Source organism: Lemur catta, chromosome 7 (genome assembly GCF_020740605.2).
Source record: "Lemur catta isolate mLemCat1 chromosome 7, mLemCat1.pri, whole genome shotgun sequence".
NCBI classification, from domain to species: domain Eukaryota; kingdom Metazoa; phylum Chordata; class Mammalia; order Primates; family Lemuridae; genus Lemur; species Lemur catta.
The window spans coordinates 55656444-55668919 of NC_059134.1; the positions used below are offsets into that span (position 1 = coordinate 55656444).

At 38.8% G+C, this 12476-nt stretch overlaps 1 protein-coding gene across 5 annotated transcripts in view; it reads left to right on the forward strand.

Annotated features, from left to right (window-relative positions):
* PAK1 (p21 (RAC1) activated kinase 1) overlaps positions 1 to 11938 on the forward strand; it is a 153110-nt gene extending 141172 nt beyond the window's left edge. For all 5 annotated transcript variants that reach the window (XM_045557287.1, XM_045557290.1, XM_045557289.1 and 2 more), the window contains 4 exons: positions 2305 to 2404; positions 3798 to 3994; positions 6865 to 7002; positions 10594 to 11938. In XM_045557287.1, coding sequence (XP_045413243.1) covers positions 2305 to 2404; positions 3798 to 3994; positions 6865 to 7002; positions 10594 to 10680 — 522 coding nt within the window. In that variant the 3' untranslated portion in view covers positions 10681 to 11938. The remainder of the gene's footprint in view (positions 1 to 2304; positions 2405 to 3797; positions 3995 to 6864; positions 7003 to 10593) is intronic.
* The last annotated feature ends 538 nt before the right edge of the window (positions 11939 to 12476 follow it).

The following is a 12476-nucleotide window of genomic DNA, read 5'->3' on the forward strand; positions in this document are numbered from 1 at the left end:
ACCAACCCTCCCTCCCTTAGGAACCAACTTTCACTGGTTGAGAATATGTGTGTATGTGTACTTGGGGAAATCATTTTGCCTCAAATTATCTATCCGTAAAATGGACATTGCAGCATTCACATTGTATATGCCTTAGGGATGCTATATGGTTCAAAAAACACTTGCAGAAAAGCTTAAATGTTGCATAAATAGGTGGTGTCACTATTCTTAAGTTCTAATAGAGATCATCTCCTCCTCTTTTTTTAATAGTTTTATTGTAATGTAATTCACATACCATATAATAATTCACTCGTTTAAAGTATATCATTCACTTGTTTTTAGTATATTCATAAAATTGTATAATAATCATCATGATGAGTTTTAGATCATATTTATCACCCCAGAAAGAAACTCCATATCCATTAATAGTCACTCCACGTATCCCCTGCCTTGATTTTCCCAGCTCTATGCAACCACTAATCTATTTTCTATCTCTATAGTTTGCCTGTACTGAATATTTTATGTATTTATTTATTTGTTTTGTTTTTTATCTTTTTTTGAGACAGGGTCTTATTCTGTTGCCCAGGCTGGAGTGCAATGGTGCAATCCTAGTTCACTGCAACCTCAAACTCCTGGGCTGAAGCAATCCTCCTGCCTCAGTTTCCCAAGTATCTGGGACTATAGGCTCATACCACCATGCCTGGCTAGTTTTTCCATTTTTTGTAGAGACAGGATCTCGCTATATTGCTGGTCTTGAACTCTTGACCTCAAGCAGTATTTCCTCCTCAGTCTCCCAAAGTGCTAGGATTACAGGCATGAGCCCCCATGCCTGGCCCCTGGACATTTTATCTAAATGGAATCACATAACATGTGCTTTTTTGTGTCTGGCTTCTTTCACTTGGTATAACGTTTTGATGTTTCTTCCATGTGGTAGCATGTATTAGTACCTCACTTGTTTTCATTGCCAAGTAATATTTCATTTTATTTATTCATTAGTTCATGGACATTTGGGTTGTTTCCATTTTTTGGCTGTTATAAAAAATTTTGCTATGGATATTCATATTCAGTTTTCACATGGATATATGTTGTTATTCTCTAGGGTATACACCCCTACAAGTAGAATTGGTGACTATATGGCAACTCTATACTTAACATTTTGAGGAACTGCCAAACTATTTTCTAAAAGTACCATTTTACATTCCTTTCAGCAGTATATGAGGATTCCAATTTCTTGAGATCATTTTTTTTATCATAATTTTTTGATATCCAGGGACCTGGATTTCTAGCCTTGTAAGAAGACCAGCTCTTACATTTTCAGGGAAAAGTCAATTCTGGATATTGGTTTATTCTTAATTTAGCCATTGGTATGTTCTTAGAAATTAAAGTATTAAGTGAGGACAATTTAAATAGTATTTTCCTATTGGTTTACATCTTCAGTGTGTTTTCATTGGTAGAAACTTCTAAAAATTTAGCTTTTGGTTAATGAACTTACTATTCATTTAGTACAAAAGCCAAGATCATCTCATCTGGTCCCCACATTTTACAGATGGGAAAACAATACACCAGAAAGAGTAAGTTATTTGTCCAGAATGATGTAGTCAGGTAGTGGCAAAATCAGGCATTTTAATTGTACCATTCCATCTCTTTGTTACTAATTCTACCTGTTAAGTATTCATGTTTTCTAAGGTTCTTCTCTTTCTCCTATATCCTTTGCCAGTTTCAATCATTCATATAACTTTAAAAAAACCAGCTCTTTATCTCTGTATGAAACTTAAGATTCTTAAGTTCAGTTGCCTATTAGACATTGTCTTCAGATGTTCCATAGGTATATCAAATTCAATATACCCAAAATAGTACAAACTATCCCCTCACCAAAATAAGATTATCATGCTAACTCACTGCTTCTAATTTCACTTCCATATGTCTGCTTTCCCAAACATGACTCTTGTTTTCCTCCAGTTCTGTCATTCTAAAATCTTTTCCATTCTTCTTCAGTAATTCTTTCTGGGCCTCAGGTTCTTTATCAAGGATCTAATGTTTAAAAAACAAAAAAAAAACAAACACCAAAATACACTGGAGGAACTCCTTTACTTAAAAAAACTATTATAAGGTGAAAGGCAGTATAGAGTATTAAAAGAATGTTTAGGTAGGAGATAGAAGACTTGGTTCTAGACCTGGCTCTGCCACTGATTTGGGGCAAGTCCTTTTATCATTGGAGCCTTATTTCCTTTATCTAAAATGAAGAGGTTGAATTAGTTTATTTTCTATTAAGTCTTCTGTATAATATGTCCTTTCTTTCTCCCTCTGCCCACTCCACTTCAATAGTGTCTGCAGGCTCTGGAGTTTCTCCATTCGAACCAGGTCATTCACAGAGACATCAAGAGTGACAATATTCTGTTGGGAATGGATGGCTCTGTCAAGCTAAGTAAGTAGGAGTCTTCAGAGTCATAATACTTTTCTCCCTGTGAGGCCCTGTCTCCTGTGAGATGGTAATCATGTAATAGTAACTAAGACACTCACCAAAGTGTCTTTGTTATTTCATGGAATATGTGGGCTCTTTATATTCCTCAGTATTAATTGTAGAGTATCATTTCATTTTTTCATTCATTTATACATTCAGCAGAAAACACATAACTTTGCCAAATGCTTACTCTGTGTTAGGTCCTGTGATGGGCACTGAGTGTACATTTTACTATCTTCAAGGAGTTCTCAATCTAGTACAAGAGACATGTAATATATAATTAGAATGAAAGAGTTTTGTGTAATTTCTTTCATTCAATTATTCATATACAAACTTTTATTGAATGTCTATTATATGCTGGCTCCTTTGGGGATACAAAGATGTGTAAGAAGACATAGTCCTTGCTATCAAAGGCATTCTGATTTAAATAAATTCGTAATTGCAATATAATGTAAAAACAACTGCAGGCAGAACATTTTTTTTTTTTTTTGGAGACAGAGTCTCACTCTGTTGCCTGGGCTAGAATGCCATGGCATCAGCCTAGCTCACAGGAACCTCAACTCCTGGGCTCAAGTGATCCTCCTGCCTCAGCCTCCCGAGTAGCCGGGACTACAGGCATGTGCCACCATGCCCGGCTAATTTTTTCTATATACTTTTAGTTGTCCAGCTAATTACTTTCTATTTTTTTAGTAGAGGCGGGGTCTCGCTCTTGCTCAGGCTGGTCTCGAACTCCTGAGCTCAAATGATCCGCCTGCCTCGGCCTCCCAGAGTGCTAGGATTACAGGTGTGAGCCACCCCACCCAGCCAGGCAGAACATTTTGTTGAGTGGTGTAAATACCAGTAGTCCAGAGAAAGAGGCTGTGTCACAAGTGGAAAGACTGTTAGCAGCCCCTGGCCTGGGGCACAGGGCAGGAACTGATAAAAGCAGGGCCATGCCTAGTCATAAGTGATTTGGGTTTAAGTCAGAGACTCATGCCCAGGTAATAAGGCAAGGACCTAGTTGCTAAATTCTGGGTTATAAGAGTGATTTTCAAGAACAAAGTAGAAATGGGTAAGAAATCAAGACCAAAATGGGCAGCTTGGACTTTAATGCCTAGTCCTTCTGGTTTGAGGAGAGGTAGGAGGCCAGAGATGATGTTTCTTATATTCTTCCTGCCTCTCTTCAGGATTGAATAGGGAATAGACTAGGAGCTAGACATGAAGGTGCCAGTCAAGTGACTCCTGCTTTGGAGAGACAAGGGATTGCAAAGCTGGGAGCCAGGCTGAGCTTGACACCTAGGGGTAGGCACACAGTCAACACTTCCTGGAGTAAGTATATATCCTAAATGTATATTCTTTTTCTTATTTTCCTTTCTAGCTGATTTTGGATTCTGTGCACAGATAACCCCAGAGCAGAGCAAACGGAGCACCATGGTAGGAACGCCATACTGGATGGCACCAGAGGTTGTGACGCGAAAGGCCTATGGGCCCAAGGTTGACATCTGGTCCCTGGGCATCATGGCCATCGAAATGATTGAAGGGGAACCTCCATACCTCAATGAAAACCCTCTGAGAGTGAGTGTTACCAGTCCTATTTCAAGTTATTTGAGCTGTTGTCTCTAGTCCCAGGAAATGGGACTCAGGTTGTTCTCTGTGACTTTCAACCTGGTTATCTCTTTCTGGCTATCCAGGTCGCTGTTGAACTTAAAGTATAAATGCTTAAAGAAAAGGAGTGTTAAAAATCCTTTCATTCATTTATTTACCAATTATTTGAGTACCCATGAAGTGCAAGAAAATGTTCTAATGATAATAACACAAATTAATATGTAGTAACAGATGGTACGTGCTGTCAAAAAAAAAAAAGCAGAGTAAGGGAGTTAAGAGAATAATGGAGGAAGAAGTGTGCTGTTTTATTTAGAGTACATAAAACTCTTATAAGTTATTTCAGCAGAAATGTGAAGGAAGTAAAAGGAGTAAGCCATGAGTTTAATCTCAGGCAAGAGTTTTTGAAGTATCAAGTGTATTGATTTGAGAACATGCTTGTCGTATCCTGGAGAAAACCAAGAAGGCCAATGTCCCTGAAGTGCATGAGAAAGGTGGAGAGTAGTAGACAAAGTCAGAGAATTAGCAGGTAATACTTTGTAGGCCCTTGTGAGAATGCTTTTATTCTGCAGAGTTGGGAAGTCCTTAGAGAGTTTTGAGCTGAGGAGTGATATGATCTATGTTTTAAATGGATCATTCTGGCTGCTTTTATGGGAAATAGTCTGTGAGAGACTGTTGTAGTAGTTCAGATAAGAGCAGTGTCTTGGACTCTATTGGTTGGAGTGGAAGTGAGTAGTGGTTGGACTCAGGACAGGTCTTCAAGAAGTAGCTGACAAGATGAATTGGATATTAGAGAAAGAGGTGTCAACAATGACTACAAGGTTTTAGGCCTGAATTGCTGAAAAAATTCAGTTGCCATTTATTGAAATGGTGAAGAACATGGTTAAGTGGGGTAATAAAGATTTCGTTTTGAATGTGTTAATTTGAAATGTTTATTAGACATCCAAATGGAACTGTTAAGTGGAGCTGGGCACGTGAGTCTGGAGTTAAAGGGTGAAAGGTCAGGACTATAAATATATATTTATTGGTAGATAGAATATAGTTGGTATTTAAAATCAGATCATTTCAGATCACTCACCTAGGGAGTGCGTGTAGTTAAAAAAAAGATTTGAGTACTGAGCTCTGGGTTACTCCACTATTTACAGGTTGGAGGAACCCAGCAAATTAGACCAAGGAGTGGCCCTCCTAGTCTGAGAACTGAGAGCAGTATGTCATGGAGGCCAAGAGAACAGTGCTTCAAGAAGGAGCATGGATTACTACGTCAACTGTGATAGGTTGAGTAAGATGAGTCTGTGAAATGAACATTGGATTTGGAATGTGGAGGTTATTAATGACCTTTACAATAGTAATCAATAGAGTGATGAGAATGAAAGCCTAATTAGAATAAATTCATGAGAGTAAGAAAAGAGGAAATTGAGATGGCATGTATAAACAGTTGCTTTTTCTCTCTTAAAGGAATTCTGCTGTGGTGAAGGGTAATAAAAATGGAGCAATATCTTGACATGAAGTCAAAGGAGGGTTTTGAAAAAGAAATGTTTGTATGCTAACGGAATGATCTAGTGGACAGTAGGAAAATGGTCATGTAACAAGAGGGAAGTGACAATTATAGGAGTGATGTCCTTAAATAGTTGAGAGGGGTGTGTCAAATACTGAAATAAAGAGCATTAGATTAGAGCATGGACAATTTATCCATTGAAACAGAAGAGGGAAAGCAGAATATATCAGCATAGATCCAAGTAGGTTGGTAATTTTGGTTGTGGGCAAATGTGAAAGTTACTCTGGTTGTACTGTTTTTCTTATTTACTCCAACCTCCCATCTAGTGCAGGAATTCCCGGTGCACTGTTGCTCGTAGGCGGTCGTCTACCCTCAAGTACATACTCATGTGACCCTTGGATATCTCTGATTGTTGGAAAATGCTCCATTGTACCAATCTAAAACTACCTTCTGTAGTTTCTACCCTTTGGCCCCAGCTTTGCCCTCTGACTCCACATAACACATTCTTCCCTGTCTTAGAATGGCCATGCAGAGATTTGAAGGTGATGGTTGGTGGGATGTGATAGAAATAAGACTGGGATTAGAGTCAGAGGACATGTGATTATGTGAACAGCGTGATCCTAGGCATATCTCTTTATATTTGTGGACCTTATCAGTGAAATAGGGATGATAATTCTTGCCCTATTACCCAGAGTTACTGTGGTCATATAATTAGACAGTACTTAAGTAAGTATTTTGTGAATTAAAGTGCTGAGTGCTTGTAAACAGTTAGTGTTACTATGTTTTTATTTACCTTTCCCAGGAGATGCTTCATGTTAAGGGATTAGGGAGGCAACAGTGAAACAGTTTGCTGCTTAATTAAACATTTATCTTTTTATATTCCTCTCCTGCTGGAAGAGATTAGTTCTTATATGACTGAGGTGAAGGCATCAGGAATAATTTCTTTAAGCAGCTGGGTGGAGGTTTAACTCATCAGGCTAAATGAATAATAAATCCTTTAGATTTATAATCAACAATAATAATAACCCCTTAGTTCTGTAACACCCTTCATAAGTTTACAAAGTGCTTTCCAAATACACTATCTTATTTTATTTTTACATGTGCGGGTGAGATAGGCGTTATTATCATCCCTATTTTATAGATGAGGAAGTTGGAAGTTTAGTGGCTTGCATTTAACATTTTAATGTTAAATCTAATCCTTAGGTCATATTCTTTCCAGTGTACATAGACAGCTGCCTCTTTGCATCCTACAGCACAAAGCAGCTGACCTTATTTCTAGAGGGTATGACTGGGGAACAAGAGAGAACTCCAGTTGGAGCTCATTGTGTTTCCCCATTTGTATTGCCAGGCCTTGTACCTCATTGCCACTAATGGGACCCCAGAGCTTCAGAATCCAGAGAAGCTGTCAGCTATCTTCCGGGACTTCCTGAACCGCTGTCTTGAGATGGATGTGGAGAAGAGAGGTTCAGCTAAAGAGCTGCTGCAGGTAACTGTCCCTATACAGGGAAGCACCTAATTTGAGGAATCAATAAACCAAGCTCTTTTCACTTCATTTTTGTCTGTGAGGTACTGGTACATATAGAACTAGGCTTTTCTCCTACAACTTCCCACACTCACTCTATATTCCTAGTTCCCTAACTTTCATCCCTGGGCCTTTGCTAATATTATTCCCTTAGCCTTTTCCTTAGGCTATTAATGCTCTACACATTCTGCTAGGGTCAGCTTAAAGTCTTTCTAAACACCAATTAAACTTTGCCTGTATCTTTCCTTAGCACTTCCTTTGTTCTGCCTGAAATAGTCTGGCAGAGTTTGTTTGAGTCTTGGTGAAAAGCAGTTCTCTGATGCATAAATCTTATATAATACAAGTTATATTTTACTAGAATTAGCTCAAAGGATATGTTTTTAGCAAAGAAACATAAGTTAGAGGGTAGTTGGTGAGTACAGCTTTTGGAGTCTTCACAGTTTCTTCATTGGAAGTCCTCTCAGATGGTGGCAGTGTTATGCTACTTGTTGGGAGTAAGATGCTGCCAGGTTGTGGGGAAACCTGGAGTTAAGGGTATACCAAGACTTGTATACTCCCACCTGCCTAATCCTGAAATTACAGTGTAATTATTTTATATGTTTGTAAAAACTGCCTTCAGCAGGCTACCATGACAGAGGAGGGCAGAGCAGGACCCAGCACACTGCCCTGTGTTAAAGTTAGTTATGAACATCTCTGTCTTTCCCACTGGGTTTAACCTTTATTTTATTAATCTCTGCATCTTCTGTTGTACCTATGACCTTACTCAGAGTAGCTATTCGGAAGATAATTATTGAATTGAATGGCATTACTTAAAATATTTACCTACATTGGAATGTCACCCTCTGGAACATATTTAGAATCTCTTTGTAATTAAGGTTACTGATTATAGAGAACTGGCATATTAGATATAAGATCTGGGTTCTGCCAAATGTAACCCATTAGTCCCTAGGATCCTTTGGGACTAAAAATCCCCTTTTAACAGGCAGAATAATATATAGCATCCCTTTTGCCTTTCATGTGAGTTGTGTTCTGGAAACCCTAGGCATTGGGAAATGTGTAAATTCTATGCTAAGCCTGTGATTAGTGAAGACAATCATTCTTAATTAGGTACCAAATTGTAGTTATTGAAAGGCTAGTGCCGTCCAGAGTTTTCTTCCTGATGTAGTAAGATAACTACTAATAAATACATTATATCGAATCTTTACCACATTTTAGGCACTAAGCCTTTTTTTTTAATCTATTCTTCACAACAACCCTGTGAGTTATAGCTTCTGTTCTTTTCTTCTCATTTTTACAGGTAAGGAAACTGGGGCTTCAAGTGTGATAGCTGATAAGTGGTAGATCCAGGATTTCAACCTATGTCTGTTTGGCTCTCAAATGTGTATGCCTTGGCCTCTGCTCTTACAGGTTTAAAGAGTATCAGAACTAGAAGGTCCTTAGGGCTCATCTAGTCTAGTTTGCTCATTATACAGAGAAGGAAACTGAGGCCTCCCAGTTGGGTGTTGGATCATTGCTACTTTCTCAACTCACAGAGGAGTTGTGGAAACATGTGATTTGAGAAAATTAGTTCTTTAACTTGTTGGTATATATTGTAAATATTTAAAACTATGACTTTCAGAATCTCAAATAGTGAAGGTTTCACATCTGTTTTTCCTGTGAGAACACAATTATGGGCAGAAATATATAGGATGATTTGTTTTGTTTTGTTTTGTTTTGTTTTTTTGAGACGGAGTCTCACTCTGGTGCCTGGGCTAGAGTGCCATGGCATCAGCGTAGCTCACAGCAACCTCAAACTCCTGGGCTTAAGCAATCCTTCTGCCTCAGCTTCCCAAGTAGCTGGGACTACAGGCATGCGCCACCATGCCCGGTTAATTTTTTTCTGTATATATTTTTAGCTGTCCAGATAATTTCCTTCTATTTTTTTTTTTTTTGTTAGTAGAGACGGAGTCTCGCTCTTGCTCAGGCTAGTCTCGAACTCCTGAGCTCAAACGATCCGCCTGCTTCGTCCTCCCAGAGTGCTAGGATTACAGGCGTGAGCCACCGCGCCCGGCCAATTTGTTACACTTCATATCTTCATGAGTTAGCCAGGATCTTTTATTCCTTTTATAGTTATAGTACGTTCTTGTTCTTAGTACCTCTTTATACCCTATCTCTGTCCCAACAGAAGTTGAGGCAACTTTCAGCAAAGAATATTCTTGTATGTGAATCTGTGTGTGTGTGTGTGTATGTGTGTGTATACACATGTACAATATGATTAATCAAGGGAATTATAAGCATGGGAGAAGAATCAGTTATTCTTATAATCTGAGTTAAATAGTGACGCTCAGACATCAAATTTGGTTCTCAGTTTCCTGATAGCCAGGGCAGAAAAGGAAATGTGTTAGATCCTGTATTTCTTATCCAATGGAAGAAACATCCCACATCCTTAAGACACAAAGCTTTTTCACTACTAAATGTAAAAAAAAAAAAACCAACAAAACCTTTTTGAGTTACATAAGTAATTGTTTTCCATAACAGTTTTACTGAAAGTGTAGGTGCAGTTTTCATATGGTGTTTTCTTCTAAATGATTTTCTTTAAGAGTTAAGGACCCAAAGAACAGCCCAGTGAAAGTGATTTGGGAAAGGATCAAACTATTGAAATCCCTACTGGATTAATTGGCCTAACTGGATTCAAGGATAGAGAACAAATTCCTAGGTTAATGCTCCTAAAGTGCAGTATTGCAATATACAATTATACAATATGAACTCGCTTGTATCTGGCTTCTTTCACTTAACATGTCTGTGGGAATCATCCTGTTACCACTGTAGCAGTTACTTATTCATTTTTGTTGCTGTGTAATTTTCTATATAGTATTATATAACACTATTCATTTTTCCATTCTCTTGGACATTTGGGTTCTTACCAGTTATTTTTTTAGTTTTTTTTTTTTTTTTTTTTTTTTGAGAGATAGAAACTCATTCCATTGTCCTGAGTAGAGTAACATGGCATCATCAGCTCCCAGCAACCTCAAACTCCTGGGCTCAAGCAATCCTCCTGCTTCAGCCTCCCGAGTAGCTGGGACTACAGGCACACACCATGACGCCCAGCTGATGTTTCTATTTTTATTAGAGACAGAGTCTCACTCTTGCTCAGGCTGGTCTCAAACTCCTGAGCTCAAGCGATCCTCCTGCCTCGGCCTCCTGGAGTGCTAGGATTACAGGCATGAGCCGCAGCACCCGGCCCCTTTGCAGTTATTGACTATTATAAATAAATATTTTATGGACATTCTGGCATGTGTCTTTTGGTGGATATACAAACTCATTTCTCTTGTAATTATCCCATATACCTAGAATTGCTGGCATGTAAGGTAGGTGTATGTTTATCTGTAGGTATATGCTGCAAAACAGTTTTCAAAAGTGGTTTGTTATCTTTTATAGATGTCCTTCAATTTGGGGATGATCTGAAGCTCTCCAAGCAGCACCTTGTGCAAACATGGATGCTCTTATGTTTTGTAATGTTTGCTGAGGAAAAATGGTAAATAATCATGTATCTTTTGCTATTTGTCTCCTTTCTAGCATCAGTTCCTAAAGATCGCCAAGCCCCTCTCCAGCCTCACACCACTGATTGCTGCAGCAAAGGAGGCAACCAAGAACAATCACTAAAACCATTCTCATACCAGCCTCATTGTGCCAAGCCTTCCATGAAATAAATGCTCATTTCAGAAATTCCAACCCCTGATGCCCTTTTCTCCTTTCCTTGCTTCTCCCATTTCCTGATCAAGCACTCTGAAGACTATGATCCTGGGAAACCGTATGTCCAGCATTAAAAGAGAACTGCAACTGGATGACTAATCAGATGATGGCCGTTTCTGAATAAGGAATTTCCTTCCAACTTGTGGATAAAAGGGTGGTTTATGATCAAGGGTTTATATGAATGAACACTTGGACTTCTATTTCTACATAGCAAAATCACCACCACCCCGAATACCCACCCCCCACAATCAGTCTTGACTATACAAATTTACGGTTTGATAACATTATCAATTTGTAATCAGTTGAGATTTCTTTAATGCCTGTTTTTCTGAAGCTGAACTGCCCAAACACCTCATTGTACTTGAAAACTGGAACAGCTTGGGAATGCCATGGGGTTTGATAATCTGCCAGGGACATGAAGAGACTCAGCTTCCTGGACTGTGACTTTGATGCAGCTGATCTTGACATGGGAGAACTACCACGTTTTTCTTTGTGTGTGCTTCTAGCAGGTGTTTGGGAGGACCTTGACCCAATAGTGTTCCCCATGCTATTTCTTGTGAAATGGTCTTGGCTATGTAACAGCTTTTGATTCCCTGCATCCCCTAGGCTGCTGCCCCCATTCTGTCCTTGTTTATAACATTGAGAGGTTTCCTAGGGCACGTGCTGAGTGAAAGCAGCATGAGAAGTCAGGACAAAAAATGAAGCTACTTTTAGAGCAAGGCTGGGCATCAGCACCTGTCCAGCTATGCTTGTGTGATGTTGCAAGAACTCTTTTTCCATCTGGGATAAGGAGCTGAAAGATTAACTCAGATCTTCTGATGGCCTCAATTTTAGGGTCAAAGGAAAGGGTCTGCAAATTAGAGACTACATGTTAGTTTGGGATGGATTTGGTGGCTTGACATGATACCCTGCCAGCTGTGAGGAGACCCTGTTTTTAAGATGCATGGCCAAGCTCTCTGCCAATGGAAATGCTTACACTGGGTGTTGGGTATGTTTGCTACCTCCTGCTATCTTTGTGGTTTTGGTCCTCTCACTGTGGTAGGACCCCTGGCCAGCATTGTGGCTTGTCATGTCAGCCCCATTGACTACCTTGTCATGCTCTGAGGTATCACTGCCTCTGTAGCACAAATTTCTATTTCCTTCAATAAAAGGAGATGAAAATATTCTACCTGGAGTATGCCTGCTTTTCTTCCCTTCCTTCTTCCCTTCCATTCTTTTCTAACTTTTTATGTAAAATAATGAATAATGGTTCTTCCTGAACCATTTGAGAGTAAGTTGCAGAAAGGATGCCTCTTTGCTACTATATAATTCAAGGTGTATTTTCTCTTCTTAACACCCTTATTTTAAATATAAATTAAGAGGAATGGACCAAAAACATTTGTACTATTTAAAGAACAATCATAAACACACATGTATCCACCAAATCAAAAAATGGAACACTGCCACATTCCCTTTCTCATTACAGCTTCCACCCCAAGAGGTAACTAGTCTCCAGACTTTTCTTGAAATCACTTTTTGCTTTTCTCTATACTTTTATCACATTCATATGTATTCCAAAACAAATAGAGTTTAGTTCTGCCAGTTTTTGAACTTTAAATAAACATACCATAACAGATACGTTATTTTGTGCCTGTTTATTCCACTCAAGATTATGTTTTTAAGATGTATGTGTATAGTTGTGTGTGGCTCTAGTTCTTTTATTACTG